The 26132-nt window shown below is 53.3% G+C and overlaps 6 protein-coding genes across 6 annotated transcripts; 2 read left to right on the top strand and 4 right to left on the bottom strand.

Moving 5' to 3' along the window:
• Positions 1-4338: 4338 nt before the first annotated feature.
• On the bottom strand, positions 4339-9627 carry J7T55_009148 (uncharacterized protein; the record flags this gene model as incomplete). The annotated part of the gene is made up of 2 exons (XM_053142083.1): positions 4339-6071; positions 6144-9627. 2 exons carry the CDS (start codon positions 9625-9627, stop codon positions 4339-4341), a joined length of 5217 nt encoding a protein of 1738 aa, XP_052994989.1.
• Positions 9628-11726: 2099 nt separating this feature from the next.
• On the top strand, positions 11727-15513 carry J7T55_009147 (uncharacterized protein; the record flags this gene model as incomplete). Its single annotated transcript, XM_053142082.1, has 3 exons — positions 11727-11905; positions 11996-12697; positions 12753-15513. 3 exons carry the CDS (start codon positions 11727-11729, stop codon positions 15511-15513), a joined length of 3642 nt encoding a protein of 1213 aa, XP_052994988.1.
• Positions 15514-16496: 983 nt separating this feature from the next.
• J7T55_009146 (uncharacterized protein) lies at positions 16497-17994 on the top strand (the record flags this gene model as incomplete). Its single annotated transcript, XM_053142081.1, has 3 exons — positions 16497-16759; positions 16868-17138; positions 17221-17994. The coding sequence occupies 3 exons, from the start codon at positions 16497-16499 to the stop codon at positions 17992-17994; spliced, it is 1308 nt and encodes a 435-aa protein (XP_052994987.1).
• Positions 17995-18256: 262 nt separating this feature from the next.
• J7T55_009145 (uncharacterized protein) lies at positions 18257-19297 on the bottom strand (the record flags this gene model as incomplete). The annotated part of the gene is made up of 2 exons (XM_053142080.1): positions 18257-19078; positions 19133-19297. 2 exons carry the CDS (start codon positions 19295-19297, stop codon positions 18257-18259), a joined length of 987 nt encoding a protein of 328 aa, XP_052994986.1.
• Positions 19298-20149: 852 nt separating this feature from the next.
• J7T55_009144 (uncharacterized protein) lies at positions 20150-22055 on the bottom strand (the record flags this gene model as incomplete). The annotated part of the gene is made up of 3 exons (XM_053142079.1): positions 20150-20720; positions 20787-21861; positions 21932-22055. The coding sequence occupies 3 exons, from the start codon at positions 22053-22055 to the stop codon at positions 20150-20152; spliced, it is 1770 nt and encodes a 589-aa protein (XP_052994985.1).
• Positions 22056-23776: 1721 nt separating this feature from the next.
• Positions 23777-26069, bottom strand: J7T55_009143 (rginyl-trna synthetase; the record flags this gene model as incomplete). The annotated part of the gene is made up of 2 exons (XM_053142078.1): positions 23777-24197; positions 24253-26069. The coding sequence occupies 2 exons, from the start codon at positions 26067-26069 to the stop codon at positions 23777-23779; spliced, it is 2238 nt and encodes a 745-aa protein (XP_052994984.1).
• Between the last annotated feature and the right edge of the window lie 63 nt (positions 26070-26132).

Raw genomic sequence — 26132 nt, 5'->3', positions numbered from 1 at the left:
ACTTCTTCTATTCATCCCAAAAACCCTGCCCTGAAGATTGTTTCGCCCGACTCGGCTGCTTGGCGACTTGGCACCCATGGGGGCGTGAAATTGGTCTGGACTTAGGCCAACTCGCCCGAATGAGTCGGGTTGTTATCTGGACCCCCACGGAGGTGGGATGTGGCTTGATGAGGCTCTGGATGATCGACAGAGGGAAGCGATCAAAATTAGAAGCAGGCCAAGACCCCTGAGGCCGGGAGAGGCAGCGGACGGCGCCGTCTCAAGACTTTGAAACCCATGCTGTCAAAGCCCTCTCTGCTGCCGCCATCGACACCCTTGCGGCGGCGAATTTTGGGCCAACCGGAATGCCACCCTCGTCCTCTCGAGAACATCCACCTCTCTGCCCTCAGCCGGCCGCCTTGTCCTGGCACGCGGGCACCCTGCTGGCTTGGCGAACCAGGCCAGCCACTGAATCCGAACTCCCAGACTCAACAAAAAATCCACTGGCGCCGGTCTAGCTGTCTGACAGTCTGCGTAGCTGTTGCTGGTGCTGCCCGAGTCCACTTTTGATAGCAGATCGCAGCCCTCCCCCCGTTGTGAGACGTCGACTCTTGACGTGTCGTTGCTCTTGGCAACCCCCTACTTCAGGTCTTCACACGCCCATTCACACACCCTTCACACTTTTCACTCTCTTCACACCCAACAGTTCCTGGCCTACGAGGGCTCCCGTCTCCAACCTCTTGGCTTATTGCCACAAAAAGATTTGCCCAGACCTCGAGAGCGGGTACCTCGCCCTTTACATAGGCCAAGGACGCTCCCTCTGCAGGCCCAGCCACGCAAGCTTCTCACCCGATCTGACTCGTTTCGCGCAGTGGTACATTGACGATGCCTGCAGCTTCTGCTTGCAGGCGCACAGCACACACTGGCGATATAGATCAAGCGCATGTTATACCGGGTACAGACTACAGCACCTGTCTTCTTGGAGCTTGGTTGGCCAGTGTCACAGATTCACAACACTCGCATCGCGCTCCTCACGATTGGCCAGGAGCTGACCCGACGTATGTCAACAACCACATTAGTCTAGGAAGTGATTCTCACGATGTGGGACTCGGTGGCCCTTTCCGGACTCTCCGTGTTGACTTACGAGGGGGCTTAAGATTGGTATTGCCCTTGCTTGATCGTCGTGTCTGGCTCTCAATGTTCGTTAGCTTCCCTTTCGGGCAGCAAGTGTGCCTGTGTATTGTGGGTCTCATTATACTTCTCCCTGTACGCCAACCGCCCAGACCAACCCGACTGTGGCAATCGCGGTATCATCCAATACTTGTGCACATGTCTATGTCACAGCTGCAGTGCAGGGTGATTTGGCAAGCTGCCTATCTAAGAATGCCCAGGCGGGAGAGCGTGGCTGAGCAATTATCAAAAACGAGCACTCGAATTTCCTTCTCGAACTTCCAAACGGCCACTATGTCGCTGAGACCGCGACTCCCTTCCTTGGTATACCATAGCGCCCCAGGGTTGCGCCCGGAAGAACACGGGTTGAGATTCTGGTATCTTGCTTGTTGAACACGGAATCCGTTGTTCCGATGTTTGCTCGTGCGATCATGCACATCCAATGATGGATAGTGTACGTAATGAGGCAGGACCAAGTCTCTCATGCGCATTTGCTAATCATTTACTATAATGGTCTATACTCCGGTCAGAAACACTTGGCTATGGTAACCCACCATCTTTTGATTTGTCAAACCAGTGCTGAGGCGGCCGCGTGTATTGGCGAGCATCAATCCTCACTATGAGGACTTTCCGGACGACGAGGGCGGCGATGTCGCTGATGATACTATCATCTCAACACCACTAGGCTTTGCCAAGTACACACATCTCACGCGTACGGAGCAACAAGTGTTGCGCGTTTGATAACCCAGGTGAAGAAATTCCCTTTGAGGAAATCAAGGATGATTTGAGTTGCTTCCTCAGATAAGAAGGTTTTACGATTTTCTACGGATGCCCCCAGCTCCCTCATAGTTGGCATTCCCCGCCGAGAGGGTCCATTTGTCAGGAATAAGGCTTGGATACACCTTCGCCGGAAACCTAGGGCTGTGGGTTCCCGGTACTTCTCTCCGGGCGTCGGGACTTTGCGCGGGCTGATCTTACAGCAGGCGGCCCCGTTCTAGTGATATTCCGGGACAGGAGCCGAAATGAAGGCAATGCAATGCCTCTCATACAATAGGCCCTGGTCCGCCCCTAGAGTCGCTGGCGGCATAAAATGGAAAATTTAGAATGACACATATTCGGCGAATCGATGGCGTGAACTTCCCAATTTTTCATATAATCTCGGTGACAAGAACGCGATCAATCCACTAATTCGCGACACTGGATTTATTGGTAAGTATACAAAGATCTAAATTAGTGTGCGGGACCTTCTGCGCGCGGAGTCCAGTCTTTGTGTGGTTGACGTTACAATTGAAAGTCTTGACCGTCACAGGAGAAATGCTTACTTACCAATTGGCAATTGCCAAATTCCCACTTTGAAGCTTGACCCATTCCAAGGCGCTTGACTCAAATCGCCAAGTATTAGGGGACTGGTTGTGCAACTGTTTCAATGATAGCCGAGCAGTGAGTGTGTTTCAAGTACATCAAATACAAGGGTTGAAACCACAAGACAATCCTCAGATACCGAGCTCTAAATACATACATTGTGGATGCAGCTACAAAGACAAAATATACTGGAAGAATATCCAGTGGGCGGTTACGCGAAAATAGACGATTCAATTAGATATTCTCCAAATGCGGGCGTGCAGTCTCAATCGACGATTTCGACCAAGAGTTCGGTTGTACCAGAATTAGTTTTGCTCCAGAAATAGCTATTTGTATTGATACTCGAATGCAGCGCGGAACCTGGTGGCTGGGAAGCATCTGCGTAAGCATCACCGAGCGATTGTTACAAAAAAAAACCTGCATCAAGAGTTGTGAGGTATTTGGTAAGTACCCAATAAGGAGAAGACTTGGCTGCGATGAGGGATAAAAGTAGTTCTAGGCAGAGACATGAATAGACACCGTTCAATTTACCACGACGTCGAGCCAATGCGAAGGAGTGACAGCTCATGCCTCAAGGACGCAAAACTCATGGTGCCGTAGAGCTTTAACGAACTACACTTTGAGACGAGCAAATTCAAGTAACGGGTGATTGCGATGAAGATGAGAAGTAAGACGAGGATGCAGACACTGCTTCATAGCGTCCTGATCTCCTGATCCAGTAGACAGAACCAGAGATCACGCGCCGGGCAGCGGTCAAGAGTGACGGCCAAATCCATTCTAAGACACTTCTGTTAACGCGAACATGAACTACGGAGTAATAGCAATCTCATCCGTGATGTTCCGGGAAGATGTATAATTAGATACCACTAGAGTGTTACCGGCGCCAGGAATGGTGCGGCGGGTTATTGAAGTTCCACCTCTGTCTGAAAAGGGGCTACTCGGCTTCTCTCGGGAGTTTCTTGATGGAAAATGGAAGGCTTCGTGCAGGGAACGTTTAGAAGCCAGACAGTTCCATACCCGTTCGGTTGCACGATAACATGTTGAGACGCGGTGGTTGGAACATGGCAGCTGATTGATCACAGTCGGTAGAATCCACCTCGGAAACCAAGAGATAGACGACGGCGATCTGTTCCATCCGAGGGGCGAAAAGACGTGTCATTTTTGCTGCCGATGGAGTCGTGCCAGGGCACGTTGCTTCTTTCCCGTGCCTATGCTTGGACAAATCTTGGCTTGCAGCCACTGTGGACACGTGAGTGGCTTGCTCACCATTGCGCCACTGCTGTTGACGACATCTCCGTTGAATAATCAAGGGAGAACTGATTGATGATGAAATCATCGTATTAAGGTATGTGGCGTAGGAGAATGGCAGCTGTAAAGGCACCTTGTTGCTTTGAGCTGCAGCTCCTGGTGAGATGGCACAGTAAGAGCAAGCGGACATGGACCGGACAATCAGATACTGATTCACACACAGCGGTGTCTTGGTCCAGAGAGCTGCTAAAGATCACGCACTCAGGTACATTGCGGGACCGGGAGTTCTGATGGGATGGGAGGTTATGGGTATTTAGATCGCTGTTGCTTCAATTTTGTCTCTTTTCTTTCCTTAGTGCACCTCCAGCCTCATTGCAGTGCCTACCTGTGCTGCTCTAATTCTACTGATTCGAGCTTCTCGGGCACGGTAACAATGCTCCTTCGTACTTGATGAAGGAGCCTTTGACTCGATTTGTCTGCGCTCAAGCGATACTGCGCAGACAGCTAAGATACGCGAAGCCCCGTCTGCCAATTCTCCATGGTGACTTCCACCATGAGATCATCTTCAGGTTTGTCTACTCAGTCAAACCCAACTCTTGTCCTCCGCCTCTCTCTCTGTGGATCATGCCCGGCTTGTCCCAAGCCAAAGTTATGCAGCCTCTCCCCAATAAGGTAGGCCTCATCCCGAATCCTCACCCTCCAGGAACGGAACACACCCAGCATGCTCCGCAACATCGCCACGCCAATGGCGCTGACCAGCGCGGCGAAAAAGCAGAACCGATGGACAAGAACCACAGCTGCGTCGTTGCCAGGTTCTATGCCAGCAGATATGCCGTACGCGATGCACGCTCTCGCCAGCAGTGGGGGCCCACACACTGCTATGGCCCAAACAGACAGGCCCGGTACGACGAATGCGCGCGTGAGTACTTTGATGTCGGGCTCGAGCCAGCCACGTCTCAGGACAGCGCGGGTGGCAGCTGCAACGCGACTCTCACGGTGCCAGGAGACTACATACCGAGCAGCGAGTTTGAGGTAGATCACACCGATGGTCCAGGACTGCATCACGCGCACTGTGTGACGGGGGTTTTGAACGTCGAGAAGAGTGGCGTCTGGAGCTGCGTCTTTGGAAACGACAGTCCCGTACATGTATGTGTCCAAGGGAATTAAGATGTACAACTCCATCAGGCTAGCAACCATGAGTGGGAAGACCACCAGCAGGAAGAAGTATGCATATACAAGCTTAGCTGCACGAGTCACACCAAGTGCAGCGCGGCGGAGGGTTTCGCGATGAAGGATGCGTGATGTCGTGCTGGCTAACCGCTTTTTGGCCTTTTTATAGATGTCTTTCAGGTGGAACAAAAAGTAAGCAGCAGAGCCGAGGATATAAATGCCAATGCTGAAGGCGTAGATGTCGTTCGTACGGATGCGGTCAGGTATGAGTGACCGAAACATCCAGCGCCCGAATATCAAGGGAATAATCGTAAATCCCAGGCCTGTCGCAGCGGCGAATAACCAAATGAAGAGAATGAACAGGAAGATGCGAAGCCGGAAGTTTGGCGGAACGTACACAAACTGGTACTGTGGTGTTGAGTAAAGATCGACTCCTGGCTGCTCTATGCGATCTTGTCTTTGATTACCCTCCGTCACATCCAAAAAGACTCTCTGCCCTTTGGGTATCTTCACTTGATCTGAGGCTGGAGCACGAACGAAACGTCCATCAGGAATGAGCTGGTGGGTGCGCACTAGAGCAGCCTTCCTTGCGTTCGAGTCTTCCAGCTCCTGAGTGCTCAGCGGTAGAGCGGGTTTCGCCTTTCCCCCGTCAAAGGTGCCTTTCCAGGTCTTCGGAACGACCTTCTTGTCATCAACCTCCAAAAAGACTCTGTTCCACAGCGGCAAAGCCTGTCCTTCTGGCGGTGGCTGTACTTGAATTGTGCCTTCTTCATCAAGCTTCCTCTCGCCAAATAAGAACCATGTGAGCCGCAAGCCACGGGCCAATTTGCGGAACCACCAGGTATACATGGCATGGAGCCCGTCACTTGGCTTGAAGAATTTGACGGCAAGAGGCATCAAGAAGTTGTAGAACAACAAGTCGATCGGAAATTCCAGCACAGGCTCATTGGATGAGTAGTGAATGGGAAGCACGTTCTGGAACCCGTATGACAGAGCCCATACAACACCTCCTAGGCAAACGATGACTAGAGCGCCGTATACGAAAGCAGAAAACAGGATCTTCCGCAATTGTGTGGTGACGTTTCGCTCCAGAACATCGCGTACGGGGTGGAATTCAGCGTCATCAGGATCGCGAATGAAGTCTGCAGTTCACAAGGTGAGTAATGATTCAAGAAAGAAGAGGAAGGGGGTTTGTAAATGTCGGGAGAGCTTACACAGTACCCCCTTGCGCATTATCTTGCGACACATGGATACGAACAGAGCGAAATGGAACATGTATCCTGTGCCGACAAACCAATGCACGAAAATGGAGGTGAGAGGATAGTTGATGGTGAACATCACGCGGGACATGATAGTCGTGTTCTCGAACAACGGCAGCAGCCCAATGTCCAGCAAAAGCCCGCAATACAGCGGAAAGACCAGCATCTCAATGCCAATAATGAGAATCACCTTCATGACGCCACTTGCTTGGTTCAACGCGTCTATCAAAGTTGCTTCCCACTCCTGGCCAACTCGACCTGGAGAGATGGGTCCGCCCCGACCAAGATAGAGTGCCGCAGAGAAGGACAAAGCGACGTACCCGCCCAGAATGGCCCAAACTCTGTCCATGGCACTCCAAGATGCAAGTTCGGCCTTCAAAGGCGTCGCGCTTTCGGAGGTTCCAAGGTCGATGACCCATGAACCTGGATTCAACAGAAAGCTAGGTAGACCATGCAGACCATGCCATATTGTAATTGTGGCGGACGTGATCCAGTGGCAGATTTCCACTATTTTGGTTGAATAGTCACCTCCAAAGAGGAACATCGCCGATCTCCCGAGCGTGGCGAATAAGAGAGCCACCTGGCCCTTCAACGTAAACAAAGCGACATGGCTAACTGTTGAGAAATTGCGGACTTCATCGGCCGATATGAAGGGAAGGTCTGTCCACATGCTATCGAGTAGCCTCTGGAAAGCATTTTCGGTCATATTCCACGACCCTTGCATCGACTGGCTGATCATTTCCGGTCGCGCTGCACTTGGTTGGATGAGGGTGAAGAGCGCATCTACCGCACCAAAAAGGAGCGTAGACGCGAATCCCATCAAAAGTAACGCCGTGTCCTGTACTAATTTGGAAAGACTGAAGAGGATTCGAACAGGCCGAGCAGGATTGGCAACCAACCAGATGGCAAGACGTCCCAGGTTGTATGGCAAGAAAACACCAAGAAAGAGCGTAATGGAGACCAGGAAAGCACAGAATAAGGCATTCTGGAATAAGCCAGCAATTGGGCCGCGCATGCCAAGAAGTTCGAGGATTCCCTCTAGATCTTCAGCGTCTTCTATGGCCTCAGCTTCGGCATCTATTCCAGCGGCGGCAGCTGCTGCTGCCACTTCCTGGTCTTGGTCTTGGTCTTGCAGTTCTGGCAGGGGATCCTGTGCGATTGCAGCGGCGGCATCTTGATCGTGATCAAAGAACTCATCAGCAGCATCTGGCAAAGGCGGAAGCTCGTGTGCGGGAATGGCTTCGACGTCACGCCACATGAAATCCGCGAGGCGCCGTGCGAGCCCATCGGCTTGAGGCGGTTCCTGAGCTTGATCTCCAATGTCTTCAGCATTCTCGTTTGGTTGCACTTCAAGAGGCGCATGGAAGTCTGAGCCGGCATCCCAGTCCAGAGGTCGACCAGTCTCCATTTCGGGATTCAACGTGTCGACGTGATCAGGATTCAGCTCGTTCTCGAGAATGTCATCGATCTCAGACGAACCCGGCGTCTGCCCTTGGGAGCTTGACGGCGCACTCTCCGCCAAGGTGCTTGATGGAGGCGTCGCGAAGGCCCAAGGCTGCGAGGCGGAGCCAGCTTCGTCGGCAAGTACTCTCTGAGAGGTAGCCGGCATCCCTAATGTGGGTGATTGACGAGGATCTGCACGTGGAGACTCCAGGGAAGCATCTGGCCATGACCAATTGTTATTGCCCAAGGGGTGAATGCCTCCAACTCTTTGCGGTCCATCTGTGGCAGACCTTGGCCTGGACGTGTGGCTCTGCTCGACTCTTGCATCCGGTGTTCCGTTGGTCTGTGGCGCCTTGCCCTTGCCAGAATGACGTTCTTGCTCTTGTGCATCATCTGGCCAAGGCCAGTCCGACTCTGATCCCCACTCTGCCATTTGACTTGACGATTCCTCTTCTTCGGTGTGCAGGTCGGGTCGTTTTCGGTTCATCTGAGACTGGGTAAGTTGAACAAAGTACGCAAGCCTATCCTCAAGGTTCTCTTGGCGAATAATCCTGATGATCGTCTCTGGGTCTCCCGCAGCCGCGCGATGAATCCTCACGTATTCGTCCACTGTGCTTCTACCAGCCTCGGTCGAATGTCCCTCTCGTGCATTGGCAGAAGTTCCTGGCGTTGTTGGCGCTCGTAAATTCTGTTGCGAAGGTTCGTCAGAGGGTCCATCAGAGGCACCTGTTGCATCTCTTGCGACCGGCTGACCGTCAGCTGCAGCAGTTCCGTCAGAGAATTCATCAAGGTCAGCCCAGTGGTGCTCGCCATGTCCCTCGTTGCCATTAAGTGGGCCGTTGAACCCGATATCTTGTGCTTCGGGACCGCGAAGCCTGTCTATATCCTCTGGCCGTAAACCTTCCGCAGGGTCAGGCATAGCTGCGGCTGGTGCGACGTTTTCTTGGGGCGCTGCATTCTCTGCGGCAGCAAACGCAGCTCGCATATTTATATCCGGCTGTTGTTGAACAACGTAGTCCCGGACCAAAATAATCAGGATGAAACATATGATCACCAATACGGTAATGATTTGTCCCTCTAGAATATCAATTGCAAACCCACCCAGTGCCGGTGAGGACGAGGAGATCTTCTGTAAGAACCTGACCTCGCTCAGTAGGGTGGGCTGGTGTGTGACGGCCGCGGGGGCGATACTCTGCACGTTAGCTGATGTGTTGCTGCGTGACGCCGTGCCTCCGATGTAGAAGGTCCCCAAAAACATATTGAGGAGGATGTTGGACAAAGGGTTGTCGGACGTGATGTTAATCCCGTAAAGAGACGTTGTTGTCATAGCAGTACTGCTTCGAGGGATTTGGCTCAAGAGGCCCTGTAGCGAGGCCGCGGTGGTCGTTGCCGCATGCAGAGGACTTGAAGGGCACGTAGCCGCACCAGCCGTTGACCCAACACTCTCGCCCAGAACATTGACAACCTCGGGTCTCCCAAACACCGGCGCCAGGCCCTCGTCGCTGAGCCAGAACAAAGCAGACCAGACTCTCCTCATGAGGTAGGGCAGCCACACCAACCACACCATCAAGACCAAGCCGCCTCGAGCCCATACCAGCATGTTGCGGAACAGATATTTGGTGATGTGACTTATGAAGACGTAGAAGGGGACGGTCTTTGGCATGTTCGGGGCGTAGAGCTTGGTGAAGCGGAAGGGCGTTTTGCACAGCTCGCAGTGCTTCTTCTGGGAATGGGAAAGCCATTCCATCAGGCAGTCCTGGTGAACGTATTTGATGCTGCCACTGCATTTGCAAGGGTAGAACAGAGGCTCATCTGGAGTAGCCTCGCCCCTGCATATTCGACAGGTGTCGGGTTCGGCCTGTGAAGTGGCATCTTGCGCAGAGGTGTGTCCGGAGGGCATGCGCCTCAGTATGGTATCGGGCTCTGCGTCGATTGTTGAAGCCCGACGGCGCCTTGGTTCGGCCTGCAAGGGCTCGAATGTGTGGTCTTGATCCATGTTGTATGATGGTTGGCTTGGGGCATTGCCCCTCGGGAGCGGAGCTGGCTACGGTAGGTTCATAGGAAGTCTCGGTTATTGTTTTGTGAGGATCGTCTTGTTTGAAAGCCGAACACCTTGCCCGGTGACCTGCAATTGCCAGCACTGGGACAAATCCACGGGCGGATCAGGTTTGTAGAGGCGTGTCGAGGTGTCGAAGGTGCCAAAGGTGTGGCTAAGGAGGAGTCGCGACAAAACGTCTGACGTCGATAGGAAACGTAAGGGTCGCTGCAGGAATCAAGCAGAGTCAAGCGGGCCCTCTATGATTTGTTGGGTGGGCGGAGGAGGGGGGGAGGTTAAGGGCGTCAACGTTCTTGCAGAGGCGTAGGAGGCTTGCCTATGCAGGCGGATGGCAAAAAGTCGCTTCGCAGGCGATGGATTGATTGAAAGAAAGAGTGAGTGATCAACCAACTGACCTCGAAAGGCTGGTGGGCTATGTACAGTGCAGCACGGATTCCGTGGAAGGCACAGACGGGCACGGAAGGAGAGGAGCAGGGATCTGGATTATCTGGAAGGAGCGGCAGGATCCCGCCTGGATGATCAAAACCCGATGCTGATGCTACTAGCGAGGGCTTATCGATAGCGATTGTGCTGATGGGAACAGCGGCCCAGTCATCAAATTTGGAGAAGAGGGCAATCACATGGGGCACAACTGCCATACTACTCTCGTACATGCCTAGGCAATGTATTTTGGGTACCTAGAGAAGGTGGTAGACTAGACGATGAGGAGGTCGCACGCGACGGGAAAGGTATCGTGCTCAACATGGTAGGGCTGAGGGAGTTGGTACTCGCAAATCGCAACCCCTTCTCGATGCCTGCCTGTCTATGTCTGAATTACCAGAAAATGGGTAGACAAGTCCAGATAGATAGGTGCTGCTCTGTTGTTCGCTTTCCACCCCGTCTTTGATGCCATATTGATGACGCTTTATCTCTTAGTCCTGCAGCCCCAGCACTCCTTGCACTCCTTGCACTCCTTGATAGACCGCAAACAGAGGACCGCAAATGAAAGGGGAAAAGAGCAAACATTCCAGTATACTGTAGTCCTATCTGTAGAGGTTGATGACGTCTTGTTGCATTGCCTATCCCGGGTTGATGGCCTGTCTGCTCCAAGGTTGTTACTGGACGGTGGACGGTTCCAGCCCTCCAGTCCCGGCTGCCGCCTACCAGGTGTCTACTCACACTAGGTACCACCTGGGCCAGAACAACACCCATACTAGACTTGCCTGGGATGATGGACATGATGGACTGACAGACTACCTATTGCGCTAGAGGAAAGTCGTCTGGGAAATCTTGGACATGTGGCTTGGCACACCATCACCGAGGTGCAACAGTATCGCTCTAGGAACGAAGCAGAGAAGGCAGTATAACAACAACCTTCTGCCCCTCCCGAGCGTTTAGTTTCGTCTTTCTGTAACCTGTCGTGAAAACCGACCTCTCTGCCTGGGCCCTCCTATCGTCTGGTCCTCATCTCGTTGCTGCTCATCTGGCACCTTGCATCTTGCACCTGGCTCGGACGGTGTGCGGCTCTCTGCGTGATCCGTGCCTGCTGTTGGATGGTCTAGGTAGGTAGGTACCCACCTGCTGCTACCGTGCGCTACCTTAAGACTTAAGACACAAGCGGAGGTGAGTCCCACTCGCCCACTGTCGAGGCGCCACTGACGTTCGAGCTCCCCCTGCTGCAGCAAGCTTGTTTTGCTGCAAAAGGCCCCTGCACCTTGCCATTTGCCAACCAGCAAAACCTCCATCGTCCGGTCTATCGCAAGATCGACTCGGCCTCCTCACATCTTTGTCTCGCATCTCTCTCCTCCCCAGCACAGGACACTGATAGCTGTACGCTGCCCTTGGACACGTCGTCCCTCAGCCACGGCCCCGGACTTATGCACAACTGACTGATTTCCCAACGTAGCACATCTCTCTGAGACTTGCTACCCATAAGACCGGGCTCGGAAAAAACACAGCCTGACTCGGCCGCTTGGTAGCGCGTGTCCCTTGACTGATAGGCCGGCCTCGTCTCGCGTGCTCTCCGTCCTTGGTCTGCTGCTCACTGCAGCCTCGCCGCCATGGAGCACGTAAATGGCTCTGTCAACGGCTACGCCAAAACAAAGAACGGCCTCAACGGCGTGAATGGCATGAATGGCTTCAGCTCTTCTATCAACAGCCACACCGCGACACCCCAGAGGAGGTCAACACCGAAACCACGTCCTGGACGTCTCTCGTGGTTCTTCAGCGTGCTTGCTCGGTGCGCCTTACCCCTCCAGAGTTCCAGCCCTTCCCGTCCATCATTTCCCACTCCTGATCAAATAATATGCTGACTGAGTGGCCATGGCAGGTTATTTACCTGGTACTCCATCCTGAGCGTTCTCTTCCGATGCCCTGCCACGCTCGAAGAATGTACTGATGCCGCGCCCCGGATCTGCAAACCATATTTTCAACTCAAGCACGCCGTCTCTCCGCATGTCGAGCCTTACTACAATACCTACGCTGCTCCTTATGTTGAGCTCGCGAGGCCGTACTACGAGACAGTCGACCAGAGAGTCCTGACGCCCTCCTGGGCTTATGCCACCAAGCACGGAGCCCCTCGTGTCGCACAGGCCCAGGCGTTCGGCAAGGAGAAATGGGAAAAGAACCTGCAGCCAGAGTTGGCCAAGTACCAGGCTCTCGCCCAGGTAAAATACGATCAGACCCTCGCTCCTCATGTAAATCAGGTGACCTCGGCCGTCGCACCGTACTACGAGGTTGCTAGGACGAATGCTCTGCAGACGTACCACGACTATCTTCTACCAAGTTACATATTTGTGCAGCCCTACGCGCAGCAGGGCTACACTGCCGCTTCGACATTTACTACTGAGACTGCGATTCCCTCGACTGTTTGGGCTTGGAACAAGACCCAAGTCTTCTTGGATGGGACGGTCTGGCCCCAGCTGCGCTCCCTCTACACGGAAAATGTCGAGCCTCAGCTGTTGAAGATTGGCCAGCGACTTGGGCGTTACAATGGTAACAACACCCAGAAGGCTACCGATGCTCTTTCCAGGTATGTCGTACCAAAACAGCGCTGAAGTGGCCAGGAAACTAAATTATGGCAATAGTACTGCGGCAAAGGCAGCCTCCACTTTGACAAAGCCAACATCAGTTGCGTCGTCTGCCTCTGCTACCCCCGTCTCTAGCGACGCTACAACCTCTTCCATCGAGCCAAGTTCTTCCGATGTCGCACCACCTAGCTCCCAAGAAGCCGCAGCTGAGACCGCTGAGACTGCTGAGACCGCGAAGACCAAGTTGGGCGCCGAGCAGGTTCCTGCCCCCGATGTCGCTCCGAATGAAAGCGAAGTCCGCCGAATCGCACGCGAGACTGTTGCAGAGGATTTGAAGGCGTGGCAGGAGAAGTACGCCAAAGCCGCAGATGAAGGAGCCGCTGAAATCGACGATCGGATCGAGGAGATAGCCAAACGCATGGTAGATAGACAGGCCAATACTATGGGCAAGTCTTTGGTCCAGCAGCTGAAAGAGACTGTCGACACAGAGTTGGCAACGTTGAAGAGCGGCATCCAGGACATTGTCAGCGAGGTCAAGAGCAATTCCGGATCACCTGAGGCTGCCCAGGAGAAGGTTACCGCGGCCGTGCGGAAGGCTGGGCTGGAAATCAAAGAAAAGTCGCAGGACATCCGCAACTGGAGAGCCAATTACGAGAGGGAGATAGAGATCAGCGTCACCAAGTTCGCCGAAGATCATTTCAAGATTCTCGACAGCATCCGCGACCTGGCGCTGCAGAAGATTGGTATGAAGTGGGCTTGGATGGACGGTGTCACCTACAAGGACTGGGCCAAGTACCACCTCCTCAAAGAGCGCTTCGACGAATGGCAGTCTGAACTCAAGAACCTGATCACTTCCCACCCCGGACTGGAGTCTGCTCAGAACGAAGGGCTAGCTATTGAAGGCGAGGCTATGGAACTGGCTCAATCCGCTGCCAAAGAGCTTGCAAGCCTGAAGCAGGTGGCAGGCTGGAAGATCATTGCCTTGGACGATTCCAAAGAGTTCGACTCCGAAGTCACACGGCTCGCCGCCGAAGAAGCAGAAAAAGCGGCGGCTGCATCTGAAGCTGAGAGTGCTGTGGAGGATCCAGTCGGCACTGAGGACGAAGCGGCCGCTAGTCGTCTCCAACACAGCGCATCCGATGCAGCTGAAGGAGTCGAGTCTGTCGCGAGTGTAGCTTCTGAATCGGCTGAAAGCATTGTTGAGGAGGCATCAACGTCGGTCCTTCCGAGTTCCGAAGACGAGGCACCTGAAGTCGAGGCCTCAAGCGCCATTTTGGAGGAAACTCCAGTCTTTGTTGGTAACACCACCGAGGCCACTGAAGCCGCTCAGCCCGATGAACCTGGTACTGTCCATGTGCTGGTTGACGAGGTTGCCGAGCCCGTCGAAGCTGATGTGTCAGCTGTTGAAGAACCCGAGGCGTCGTCAGCTACTGCTACTGTCAAATCTGCGTTCTTGGGGGCTGCAGCTCAGTCGGTGCCCAGCCGTCAACCGATACTGGAGGACGACGACAGCTTCGAAGCTGCCAGCAGTGTGATCTCTGCGATGCAATCTGATATCCCAGCTACAATTTCCTCGGCGGCTAGCTCAGCCTACTCCGCTGCTCTGGCCGGGGCTGCCGAACGTTATTCTCAGGCGTTGTCACTGGTCTCTGCCAAGGTATCTGGGACTCCCAAACCTGCGCATGAGCAACTCCTTACCTCCGTCACTGCCGCCTACAGTAGTGCTGTTGCTGCTGCCAGCTCGCAGTTAGATGCTGCACTTGGCGCGGCCCAGCATGGTCTTTTCGCCACTACGACCACGAGTGCCCTCCCAACTATTCCTACCCTTGTTGATTGGGCTCACGTTGAGTCAATCGCAGCCCAAAGACTAAACGACGGCAGGGCTTGGGCCGAAGCACAGTACGAGAGCGCTAAAATTGCCATCGGTGCTGCAACTCCCACACCAACCGACATCTCTGGAACAGTCTCATCTGTGGCCTCTGTTGCTGGAGAGTCACTATCTGCAGTCACCGCCGCCGCGGGCCAAAATGCTGAGAAGCTTTTGCAAAATGCGCAATACAACTATTATGCGGGGCTTGGAGTCGCACAAGCTCGATATTCTGAGTTCCTGGCCGCCGCGTCGAGTGCCTTTAGCTCTATGACTGCAACGCCCACGCCGACAGATCTGGCAGGTACTATCTCATCTGTTGCCTCAGTCGCTAGCGAATCCGCTGCCTCGGCTGCTTCAGTCGCTCAGGAGAATGTTTCGGCGGCAGCGTCCGTCGTTGGGGAAAATGCTTCGGCGGCAGCATCTGTTGTTGGCGAGAATGTGAGCTCGGCTGCAGCGGCTGGCTACGATAATATCGCTGCTGGCTACGAGAATGTTGCTCAGGCAGCCGAGGCCGCTGGTACATTCGCTCAAGAAAGTTGGAACGTGGTCTTGGACCAAGTCAGTGTTCAGATTTACGGAGCGGCTACTCCTACCCCCTGGTACGAAGGCCTCTATAGTGCCGCAGGCGATTACGTCGCCTCTGCGACAGAGGCAGTTGGTGGCAACGCGGATGCAGTCACTAGCGCAGCAGGGACATACGCAGCTTCTGCTTCAGAAGAAGCCTCCAAGCAGTATGTTCTGGTCAGCAGCATTGTCTCAGAGCTGCTCGTGGGCAAGGAGCCGACTTTCAGCGAGAGTGTCTACTCGCGTCTCGCCGTGGCTTATTCTGGAGCTGCCAACTCGCTAAATAGTTTCGCCAGTGTTGCCTCAGAGACAGTTGCGAGTGTAGCTACGGAGGCAGGTGAGGAGGTGAGAAAAGCTACACAGCATGTGAAGGACGAGTTGTAGATGTGGCGTAAGATGTCACTAAAGTCTTCTCACAACAATACTGATGGCATCAGGACTGTTACAATGGGATTCCGGGCTCAGGCACCGGATAGTCTTGACACAAGAACGACGATACGACAGTAATGATGCGGGTTACTGGGTGGAGGGTGGAGGGTGGAGGACCGGCAGTCCGTACTGCATTGCATGGCCAGAGACTGACAAGCGGCAACAATTGTACGGTGGAGTGAGAAGGGAAAAATTCGTATGAGCTCGAGGACATCGTCACTCGTGCCAGAAGGGCAGACTCTCGTTTGATTATACCCCATATTCGTCACGACACACCTCAGGCTCCTACAAGCGCGCGCTTGCTGGCCAGAGAGATTTGGCCCTCTTGGGGTGTGCTAGCATTCTGTTCTCTCCTTTGTTCTAGTTCCGCAAGCAACGTTCTTGATGATCTTGGCCGGCAGATTTGTATATGTACACGCTTGGGATACTGTTTTGAGTTTGGAGTTTTGAGAGAAATTAATTCAGCAGGGTTTCCAGGATCACACTATCCTGTGGCCTGCGGGTCGGAGTCCCCCGGGAAGAAGTGTATTGAACGTATTACCAGACGCTGAGAAATTCATTACCAACGCTTATCTTCCAGATGGTCCGATTTTCAACGCAATGTGTGGAATGCTCATCCTGTTGCAGCTTGAGGTGCTCGATAGCTAAGCACGCCATCAGCCGACTTGTTGACGACACAAGTTGGAGAATCTACACTGCGCTCCTGGCGCGTTAAATCCGACATCGCATTTGATTGTTACATACTGTCTTGGCCCTTTTCTATAATGCTAGGTTATGTCTGTGATTAGTCGATTAATGTCCAAATTGCTCCCGCCTAGGTTTAGATAAATCTTGGCTACCTGTATGTGACTGAGGCAAACCAGCAGACGCCAGACTGTTAGCAAGTACATCCGACCAAACGAAATTCTAGAGCGCAATCAAACAAGACAAAGTCCACAATGACGGCAAACAACACGTCAGAAAGGTCTTCCCCTAAGCCGCTGAGAGTCGCGGTGGTCGGAGGCGGGCCCGGCGGCCTGGCCACGGCCATCGCGCTCTCAAAGACCCCGAACGTTGAAGTCCATATCTACGAGAAGGACAGTATCCTCCGTGAGGTTGGCGCCGGAATCAATATCGGGGCTAATTCGTGGAATGTTCTTGAGCTGCTGGGCGTCGCAGACTCGCTTGTGAGCGGGCACCCGAGCGATGTGGTACTAAATATGTGAGCGTTGCCCTTTTTTTCTTCTTCTTTATGGCCCGGGTACCTATAGCCTAGAATCTGGCTTTCAAATCACCAGTTGGACTGAGCTGATATCGATTTGATCTTCAGGAACGGCCGCTCAGGGGAAGAGCTGTACCGGATGGAACGGCCTGTGGATCAGGAGTGGCCGACTGGGGACTGGAAATCCAGGCCGACTATCCGGACGCAGAGGACCAAGCTGCAGTCTGCTTTACTGGCACACGTGCCGTCCGGGGTGATCCGTCTGTCGAAGAAGCTCGACAAGATCGTGGACCTGGGTGAGAAGGGCGTTGAGCTGCATTTCGCGGATGGCACAACTGAGGTGGCCGACTTGGTCGTTGGTGCCGATGGGATACGTTCGGTATGTCAACACTCTCGGCCAAGGCTCTCCTATGAGCCCACAAGACCCACCCTCAACTCGCGACTAATATGAAGACAAACAGATCGTCCGAGACGGCGCATGGCCAGACTACAAGATCGCATTCACAGGCACAACCATCTGGCGTGCACTGATACCGTTGAAGGACCTCACGGACCAGGACCCCCGCTTCGGGATCACGGGCTGGTGGCACTTGCCCGCCTCTCATGTTTACTTCTCCCCCGTCGGCGAGGGCCTGGGCGAGATCGCCTCGCGCGAATACCAGGACCCGGCCATCCACAGCGCTAGCAAGGTCGTCTGGGGTGTGCCGGTGACGAATGAGCACGTCGAGAGCCACTTTAAGGAATACCTGCCGGAGATCCAGACGGCCTTGGCGAAGATCCCCGACGGCGCCTGGAGGGAGTTCGCCGCGTTCGCCGGGCCGGAGCTGGCTTCGCTTGTGGCCTGGGGCGGGAAGATCGTGCTGGTGGGTGACTCGTCACACGCCCTCTCAGGCGCGTTTGGCTCAGGGGCGGGTTTTGCTATGGAGGATGGATGGGTCCTCGCGCAGGCCCTGAAGCACTACGGAAATGACCTCTTCAAGGCTTCAGTGTTGTTTGATAGGATACGCGTGCCGTACTACTCCCGCATGTATGAATACCTTGGGGGTCAAGCGGCGAAGAGGGCTGAGAAGTTGAGGGAGCTGGAGGTCACAACGGCCGGGCTGACGGAGGAAGAGAGAGTCAAGATAAAGGTTATCAAAGAGGGTGGTGACATGAGTTGGATCTACAAAAATAATATCGGCAAAGTTTGGGACACGGCTTTGGCGGAATTGGCAGGAAATGGTAAGGCTTCATGAACTTCGGACACTTCTAAAGGTTTAGAATAGCGCTCAGATCGGTCACTTTCTTATTCAATATTTGTATAGACTTCGTTTGCAGACTTTGAAACGCACCCAAGACTAGACATGATTTCCTGCTAATTATCCTTACTGAGCGAGGTGGAGGCAACATGTTCTACTCCAGAAACAGGGGTAGACCACTTACTCTATCGGATTGAATAGTAGAAAAGTCAGACGCAGAGCTTGAACAAATATTTTCCATGTCATGTGTGCCCGCGTCCTAATCGTCTGCAGGCAAAGGCCACAACTGTTGCTTGTTCACTTTCATCTCTAGAACCTCGGGTCGCTTATAATGACCGTTCCCGTCAATCCAAACTTTCACTTGCCCAATGTCATGCAAGTCCAGCTCTGCAATCAGCATGCGTTCTTCGTCGCCAGTATGTGGACCAGACAGGTATGAGCAGAACGGATGAATCACAGCAGTCCAACCACCCCCTTTCTTTACAAGATCCTGCTTGCCAAGATTCTTCTCCATCCAATCGAGGCAAGTGTCGTCCACGGGATTTGATGCTGTCAACACAAACACCTGCGCCGTCAGTGCATGCGCCTTCATCAGCGCCTCGATTTGAGCATCGGCAACGCTTTCAAATCCTTTCATCGTCGACAGCGAGGGCCACGCCCCGACATGAACATGCTGATTCTGCTCGATTAGAGCCTGTCTCGCACCGTTGAGGGTGTTTTCCCAGCAGCACAATCCCCCGAGGTTGTAGCTCCCCCGGCCTTCGGTTACGTTGGCTGGCCAGACACGCAACGTAGACCCATCACCTTGGGCCCATACATACCGCTCCGCATAAGTGGGCTGTAGCTTACGGTGGACTCCAAGGATGCTACCAGAGGCGTCGATGTGCACCTGCGAGTTGAAGAGCGTATAGCCGCCGCTCGTGCGTTCCGACACGCCCAGACTCACGGTGACACCAGCTTCACGGCATGCATCTTGGATGGCGCGGATGGATTGGTCGGAGCTATCACAAACCACGCTTTGCTCTGCGTATTGAGCAATCGCCGAGGCTTGAGACAGTGGAGGGTATGCCTCGACAAAATACTGGCCAGAAATTCAGCTTCAGCGAAGGGGAGAGGTCCAGGTTGGGACTCATACTGGGTAGCCAGGAATGAAGGTCTCCGGGAAGGCGAGTAACTCGATGCCCTGTGCTCCAGCGTCCCGGATAAGATCTACCACTTTCGCTGTGGTTGCGACCTTGTCCATGAAAACAGGAGCTACATGGGCAGCCGCAACCTTGAGCTTGAATCTGGGGACAGCCATCGGCGCATGCAGCTGCACGTTGTTTGACTGGCTTGTTCAATATCTCTAATCTTTTGACAAGTGTCGGAAGGTGCAAAAGACGGGGCCGTGATTTAAAGCCTCAAGAGGAAGATATCAGCACTTTGCTGACGAACTGAGGGGTCCGTCAAGACTGCACACTACAGGTGATTTGCGCATGCCTGTCGCATACTAGGAGTGTAACCAAACAGATGAAAGCTATACGTGATCCTTCTGGTCTCCGCATTTACACGTGGCATGGCTCAAAATTGACTGGTTCCCAACAAAAATTTGCGGTAACATGGTTTACGGATTCTCTTTGTACTTTATTCTAGCATTGTAGACTATGTGGTCTTCGTCTTGCTATCTCTATAGCTGTTCAATTTGGACTTGTATGTCTGCGCGAGACCTTCAATAACATCTAATTGATGGCTAAGTCCAAGCTAAAAGGCTCGGGCTGAGGTTCGAGAATTTTCAACGATGATATTTCTAGACGCGTTTGTTGCGAGAATGTGGCCTGGCCACAAGAAATGTATTTCCAGCACGGGCGGATGAACAACCGAGGTCTCATGATTTTCAACCTGCACTGGTTGCAGAAGCTTGCATTGATGCTCATTTTTCCAACTGATCTCTCTCAGTGTCATTGATCAACTGCTCAAAAAGAGGAAATGAGGCTATTCTCACTTCTTGAAGAGATATCAACACATCTTCGCCAAAACGAGGCCAATAGTTCCGCACTACACTTGTGAGAATTATCCTTAACATTAACATTCTATCCCCTACTCCTCCTGTTCCTCCAAATAAATAGGCCAGAGCGTCTGCATCGAGGGTGTATAGTACAACCATTGCTCAAAATCAACTCGATGCATCACCCGACTCCGAGGAAGACTCGCGCACGTTGATCAGAACATCATGATCGCTGTCACTCCGGTCATCCATCTCTCCCAATTCCTCGCAATGCTTGCGAAGCCCTTGTTCAGACTTCTTGGTCACATGCTCCAGGCTGCCATCCTTGTTCAGCACGAGCTCCTCATCCTCCTCCTTGGCCGCCTCCCACATTGCCCTCAGCGTCTTCACCTTGGCCTCCCCTCCCCGCGGAACAGCCTCAAACGGGAACTTGACAGGCTTCGCGATCAGCAGCGGGGTGAAGCTGTTCCAGTGTACAGGCATCTCCTCGCCAGTCTTGGGATCGCGCCGTTTCCGGATGTCGAAGGCCCACGCCATGCCACCCATGGTCAGGAAGAGATCCTGTTCCACAATGGGCACGCCCTGGCAAGTGCGGCGGCCGAAGCCGAACTGAGAGTAGCCATTAAGGTTTGGGTGCTGGGTGAGCGGTTCGCGATAGGTCGGATATTCCTTCGAGAGCCAGCGACCTGGGTTAAAAGCCTCTGGCTCTGGGTAAAGACTTTCATCACGAGTGATTCCCCTACGTAGAGAGAATGTCAGACCTCAAGATTCGGGTTATTTATGCGGTTGGAAGACTGTTGCTTACCATTCTAGTGCATGGATCGTTGCCCCAGCTGGGATGAAGTATCCGTTGTACACGTCGTCTTTCTCGGTAGCATGCGGGATCCCAGTCGGGACAGGTGGCCGCCAACGGAGTACTTCCTTCACCACAGCTCTGAGAAGAGGGAGCTTCTCCCGATCCTCCCACTGGGGACACCGCCCCTCACAAACCGAGTCAATCTCCTGTTGCAACTTCGCCTGCCAGTCCGGATAATGACACATGGCGAGCAAGTAGCTCTGGACAGGGCTGCCGATTGTAAGCGCACCGGCAATAGCCATCAAGCCGACCGTGTACATTGCCTCGCCCTTGTCGGAAGCTGTGGATGTCATCCAGTCTTTCTCATCTAGCCCCTTGGTGTTCCTCTCTTGGTCATCCAAGAACGTCCTTATGAAGCTCGGTTTGGCGTCTCCAGTCAGCCTTCCCTTCTCCACGAAACCGACATTCATCTTAAATAGCCGCTCTTCCAGCTCGTGCCTTGCGCGCTCCTTTCTCTTCCATGGACTCATAAATGCAGGAACATGAGCCAGCCAGCTGATGACGTTCGGCAGGGCGCCGGAGGGGGAAATGGTCTCGAGAAGCCCAAATGTCGTCTTGCGCAGAATCTTGGCAGGGTGTGGGCTTCCCCAGCCAAGACGGGAGACAGTCCGGCTGGTAAACTGTTCGATCCACTCGATGTAGTTATCACTGTCTTGGGACATGAGATACAGGAACCTATCTCGCTCCTGTGTGGGGTACCCATGGAGAGACGACTTCTCACTGATAGTCATGAGGTGATGGCAGAGTTTGCGCTGGCGCTTCCACGTATCTGTCCTCCCCAGCAGCGCGAGATAGTCACCGCTTGTGCGGTTATCCGGCAGGTTGGGAATAACTGGACGATCAGAGTAAACCGCATTGCGCTTGGAAAGAAGGTCGTGAGCTATCTTCTCATCTGAGATCCAGACGTGGGAAGTGCCAAAGATTTCCATTTCGTAGATAGGCCCGTATGTCTTGGACCACTCATAAAATTTGAGCCATGTTGCCTCTGGAGGGACATCATGGACCCGACCAATGAAGGGCAGACCTGGTACGAAGAACATCAGCCCGCTATATCACTCATAATTACATATGGTGAAGCTGATTGTTGGGTATACCTTTTGGCCCGGGGAGACGGCGAACTCCCTCGGGAAGCTTCTTTCTCTTGGCTCTCGTGTATACGGCTTGAATGACAGCAAGAACGACAGCAAGAGCTAGGAATAGCAGTGGTGGCGCTAACATCTTGAATGTAGAGTACTGGCCGCTGGTGGCGGACTGAATACAAAACCGCAAAGGATTATCTCATAGGATTCAAAAGAATTTCAGTAAGGGTGGCGGGCCTTGATGGAAAACGAGAGCTACTAATACCAGCTGTTCAGAACCTCAGCCATAGACTTGTCTGTTCTTGATGGCGTCGGCTTTCTCAAGGGCTCCGGGCCCGCCATGGACGTCCGCCGAGCTTGAGACGAGATAGTCACCGCTCAGCCCAAGCATGGCTGGCACACTAGCCCCTGAATATGGATCAGCATGTTACTTGAACGACGGGTCCAAGCCTCGGGGACAACATTGTGACCGGGGCAAAACACGCCGATAGGCACTGACGTTGGATGAGTCCCAGCATCCTATCAGCACGGCGCAGGCACTTAGCCTATACCATCGAGTACATTGTGAGCGACTGTTTGGGGCAGAAACAACGATCTGCTTTGATGTTTTCCTGAGCAAAGCTTAGCGTGATATCATTTTCGAACCCCCTTTCCCACCCCCTTTCCCACCCCCTTACACTCACTGGCGGTCGCACATTGTGTTTACAAGTTGTCCTGTTGTTGCATGACAAGATTGCTCACACCAGCCATACTCCTTCAGCGGAAGGCCTTGTGATAAGCAATCAGCGGCATCGATTCTTTATTCGCACAGTCATTGCCATCCTCGTTCCTCTGGCGACGGGAAGGGGCAGATATAGAGCGCGGCCTGTGCTGAGTTAGCAGCCGTGGTTTGCTCGGCGCCAAACAACTCCACGTCATGGTGCAAGCGAACAGACACTTGAGCCGCTTCCGCTTGTTCGGATGAACGGTCTTGGCTCCAAGGTTGGAAGCAATGTGAAATCCGAGAAGTCAAATGTATTGGATGTCAGCCATACTTTGCAACTTCGTATTCGAAATTAATGGCAGTTGAGGTTCGATAAAGGGACGACAGGCCTTTCATATAGCACATAGTGTTGAGCCTCATTTTCAGTCACATGCGAGGATCAACAGCACTGCTGTGGCTCGTCCGAGACTGCAGATGATAAACGTGGAAGATTGTCGCTGCTCTAGCAAGGCCCAGACATTAGTGCAGGACAAAAATAACATGTAAGTTTTCTGTGAGGTATTGAAATGTAGGATAGCGGCTTGCAGGATCACCTCCCAAGATCTAGAGTACATTCCACCGTGAAATCGTCAATAACAATAATCAAGTCATTCCCACAAGCTGTCATACTTGCGCTAAAGTTTCATGCTCGTGACCCGTAGGACGACGTCGAAAGACGGAGGTAGGACATCTTTCGGTGCGGCTTTGGCGCTTGTTGGCGGTGAAACAACAGCACGAGCTGAGAATGCAGGAACAGTCTAATGAAACAGCGTTCACGAGGGAGACGCGGACCGACGTGGGCAACTTTCGGTGCTACACGGCCTTGGGATTCCCAAAGCGCCGGTCTTGGTCACGTTTAGCGCCGGTTATTCCCCAACAACGGACGAGAAAACGAGAAAAAGGGTCTGTTCGGGGGCGCCACCGATGTCACTGCAGTACAAAGCGTCGGCAACAAATCAGATGGGCGGGACAGGACTTTGACGATCCGAAGTCCAGAGTTGATTTGGTCCTCTGTACAGGACAATGCCATGTCCTCGGAGCCGAAGAATCAGGGGGAATCTACCGTATACACAAAACTTTTCCGAGCCATCCTCCCCTGCATAAGATCATGCAGTCGGTCACATCCGCTCCACAGGGGTAAGACCCAGCAGACGCATGCCGTTGGCAACGACATGTCGTGCGGCATCATACAGAGCCATACGAGCGTTCTGTAATTCCGGCTCGCTCCCCACGATCTTGAGATGGTCGTAAGAGGAGCTGATCACGTGCGTCAGCTTGAAAAGGTAGACCACAACTGTCGTTGGCTCCAACGTCTTGAGCGTGTTCTGGACCACATCTGGCCATTGACTCAATACCCTGATCAAGTTGATGGCATGCGCCTCTGTCAGTAGTGAGAAATCCGCCTTCTCGAGCTCCTCGACAGGGATCGCGGCCTTGCGCTCAATTGAGCAAAGACGAGCATGGGCGTATTGGAGATAAGGACCAGTGTCACCTTCAAACGATGTCATGGTTTCCATGTTGAAGGTGTAGTTGTTGATCCTGTGATTGATGTTAGCACAACAGCCTGGAGATCGCAAAGACTTCCATGCCCTACCTCTTTCCAGTCATGTCCTGGATCATCACACTGCTAATACCAAGGGTATCAGCTGTAGCCTCAGGGTTCTGAACCTGAGAGTACTTGTCTTCATTCTTCCTCATGACCTCATGCATCTTGTCGCCAACGTCCCGGAGGATGTCGTCCAGGAACTTGACCGTTCCCTTTCGGGTGCTCATTCCCAGGACCATACCAAAGTTAATGTGTTGGCACTTATCAGCGATGTCCTTGTGGCCGCTCAGTTCCGTGATCTTGAAAAGCTGTTTGAAGTGCAGATCTTGTTGCGAGGCAGCAACGTAGATCATCTGGTCAAACTTGTACTTTTCATGTCGGCCGAGCAGCTCACTGATGTCCCGAGTCAAATACAACGCCGTGCCGTCCCTCTTTCGAATGATGGGGCGCTCGAGGCGTTTTCCCTCCTTGCCTGGGATTAGCTTCGCGAAATCGACAATTTTGGCGCCTTCCGACTCAGTTGATATGCCCATTTCCTCAAGCCTCTTCGCAGCTTCCTCCATGGCCGCCTCAGATACCTGACTCTCGCCTGAATAGCTGTCGTAGTGGATGTTGAGCCGGGCATAAGTCTTCTGGTACCGTGTAATACTCAGGTCTCGGAACCGTCGCCATTGTGCCAGCGCCGCCTCGTCTCCCTCTACCATCTTCTTGAAGTATTGACGCGCCTGCTCGTCCGAGCTGCTCTTCTGCAGCTCAGTCGCCTCGTCCTCTTTGCCTGCCGCCTTCAGCTCCTTGATCTTGTCTTCCTCCTCCTTGATCTCCTGGTTAATCCTGACGTATATGTTGAACAGGTGGTTGATGGGGTCCTTGTTCAATGCGTCCTCATCACCATATCGCTCAAAACCCAGAGCCAGCATTCCGTACTGTTTGCCCCAGTCACCAAGATAGTTGATACGGGTCACATCCCACCCCGCGCCTTCGTACAGGTTCGCTATGAAACCTCCGATGATTGTACTCCGTAGGTGACCAGCATGGAATGGCTTCGCGATGTTGGGGGAGGAGAATTCGACAATGATGCGCTTTCGGTCTTTAGGGTTCTTGGGGTCTCGCAGCCCCTGGGCTGGGTTCTTGCCATAGTCCTTCCCGAGTGAACGGATCATTGGCACGACAGCCTTAGCGAGAGGCAGGGCCTTGAAGTAGAAGGACATGAAGTATCCTGTCACCGATGGCTTGTCAACCAGGGGGTCGTCTTCGGGGAACTGTTTGCGGTCTGATATCAGTATCTCGTCAAGATGCCTCAGAGAATGAGCAGGCGGGCTGACCTTTTCTGCCCACTCCTTCGCGAGCTCATCTGGCTTCTTGCCCTTGACCCGAAGGGCGGGCGCGGCGACGATCAGGTCGCCCTTGTCCAGGCCCTGGGTCCATTGAACCGCATTGTAAATAATTTTTGGCTCAACGCCTGTGATCTTCTCCAGCACATTCGTCAAGTGCGCCCGGTAAACATCGATGGGGTTTGTCTCAGGGTAGCACGTTGGGTACTTGTCTCGGATGTTGTCGAGGGAGAGGTCGGAGGTGAGCTTGACGAGCTCGTTGATACCGGTCGCCATTGTTAGTCTACCGCTCTGGAAGAGTGGATGGCTGCTACGGCTGGTAGACGCAGGGCGGATGTTACTGTCTGAACTTTTCGCAGACGTAGTTGCAAACAAACGAGGAGGAATTGAGGCTGAGGTGGGGTTGATTGTGCGGAAGGAGGGGTCCTTGAGTCGCAACAGACTGGAAGTCGATGTCGCCCGTGGTGAAGTGGCAATGCGCAGGGAGCTGTGAGCGATGCTAGAACTTCGAAGCAAGGGACGAAAGACGTTCATGCCCTCTTCTTATATGGCCAATAATATGAATCACTCCTGCAGTCTATTAGTCCACCGAATTGG

The sequence above is a fragment of the Diaporthe amygdali genome (genome assembly GCF_026229845.1).
Source record: "Diaporthe amygdali strain CAA958 chromosome Unknown NODE_10_length_1141467_cov_65_626103, whole genome shotgun sequence".
Taxonomy (NCBI): domain Eukaryota; kingdom Fungi; phylum Ascomycota; class Sordariomycetes; order Diaporthales; family Diaporthaceae; genus Diaporthe; species Diaporthe amygdali.
This window is presented reverse-complemented; position numbering and strand designations above follow the sequence as displayed.